Genomic DNA, 1334 nt, shown 5'->3' on the forward strand with positions numbered 1-1334 from the left:
ATATATATATATATAGCAGAAGAGAATTATTTAAAAAAACATTAAAAATCTTACTGTTCAAAAACTTTTGACTGGTAGTGTTTATATATCTTCATTTTCATAATTTATCTCAAAACATAAAACAAACAACTCCTATTCAAATTGTAAATGTAACGTTTGCTGGTAACTGACACCCAAGTTTACTTCAGTTAGCTCTGCTAATTTGCAGACGCTGAACATCTTTTCTGAAGAATTATCTGTGTTTATTATTAAATACCCAGTTCCATCTAAGGCTGTCATTTTTGATCAGCATGTTTGCAGTCATGATCTCCTCATGTCTGCAGGATCATTCATGTCACACCCTAAACAAATATCAAAGTCTGCCGTTAACTTTCTCCACCGCTCATCCAAGGACAGTTCAGCGGCCTGACCTGTATTCCTCTGCATGGCTTGTTTGCACTGAACTTGGGTAATTCAGAGCAAACAGAAAACACTCCGGCAGGAATCGATACGCTCTGGAAACATCTGATGTTGAACTGTAGATAACTGCAAATATCAAGTATTATGAATCACATCCTGTTCTTATATGATCATTCTTATGTCCTGCAATCATGATTTGCATTACACAGCCATTTGTGCCTCGCTTTTCACTTTGCACTACCATCATTTTCATTGAAATGATCATTGTGTTTCATTTGCTCTGTACTCAAACTCACACTATGCCAATAAAAGTCATTCTAATGCAATGTAATTGTATTATTGCCACTCAGCTAAATTGCGGTTTGGTTGGTTTAAATTACAATTCTAATATATATTATAATATATTTATAAAATGTATATATATAATATTTATATTTGTGATATAAAATGTATTTATATATCTTTTAATTATATTTAAATATTTACAAAATATAGTGTCATAAAATATAATATAATATAATATAATATGCACTTATAGATCATTTCTTCGGTCCTACAATCATCATTTGCTTTACACAGTCATTTGTGCCTCATTTTCCACTTTGCACTGTCATCTTTTTCATTTTAATGATGTTTTATGCTGTTGTATTGGTTTCAAGCTAATTTTCATTCATTGGCTCTGTACTCAAACTTGCACAATGCCAGTTAAAGATGTAATGGTATTATTTGCGCTCAACTCAATGGTGTTTTGCTTGTCTTGTGTTCCAGACAGTACAGGCCCAAACGCAACGTGACATTTGTGGACAACGGGAAGAAGGTCTCAGCTTATACAGTCAAGAGTTTCGTCTTTTTGCCTGAGAAATCAGTTGGAGACCCGAAAGTGGATATGGTGACGACGGTGAACATCCCGGCCGTGGTGAGTGTGTGTGTGTGTG

General features: G+C 34.2%; 1 protein-coding gene across 1 annotated transcript in view; it reads left to right on the forward strand.

The window, feature by feature from the left end:
* Positions 1–1334, forward strand: part of LOC107669280 (lysosome membrane protein 2-like) — a 37136-nt gene that overhangs the window by 12873 nt on the left and 22929 nt on the right. The window contains exon 3 of the mRNA XM_016461457.1: positions 1168–1315. Within this exon, the coding sequence (XP_016316943.1) occupies positions 1168–1315 (148 nt within the window). The remainder of the gene's footprint in view (positions 1–1167; positions 1316–1334) is intronic.

The sequence above is a fragment of the Sinocyclocheilus anshuiensis genome, unplaced genomic scaffold, assembly GCF_001515605.1.
Source record: "Sinocyclocheilus anshuiensis isolate Anshui unplaced genomic scaffold, SAMN03320099.WGS_v1.1 scaffold320, whole genome shotgun sequence".
NCBI lineage: Eukaryota > Metazoa > Chordata > Actinopteri > Cypriniformes > Cyprinidae > Sinocyclocheilus > Sinocyclocheilus anshuiensis.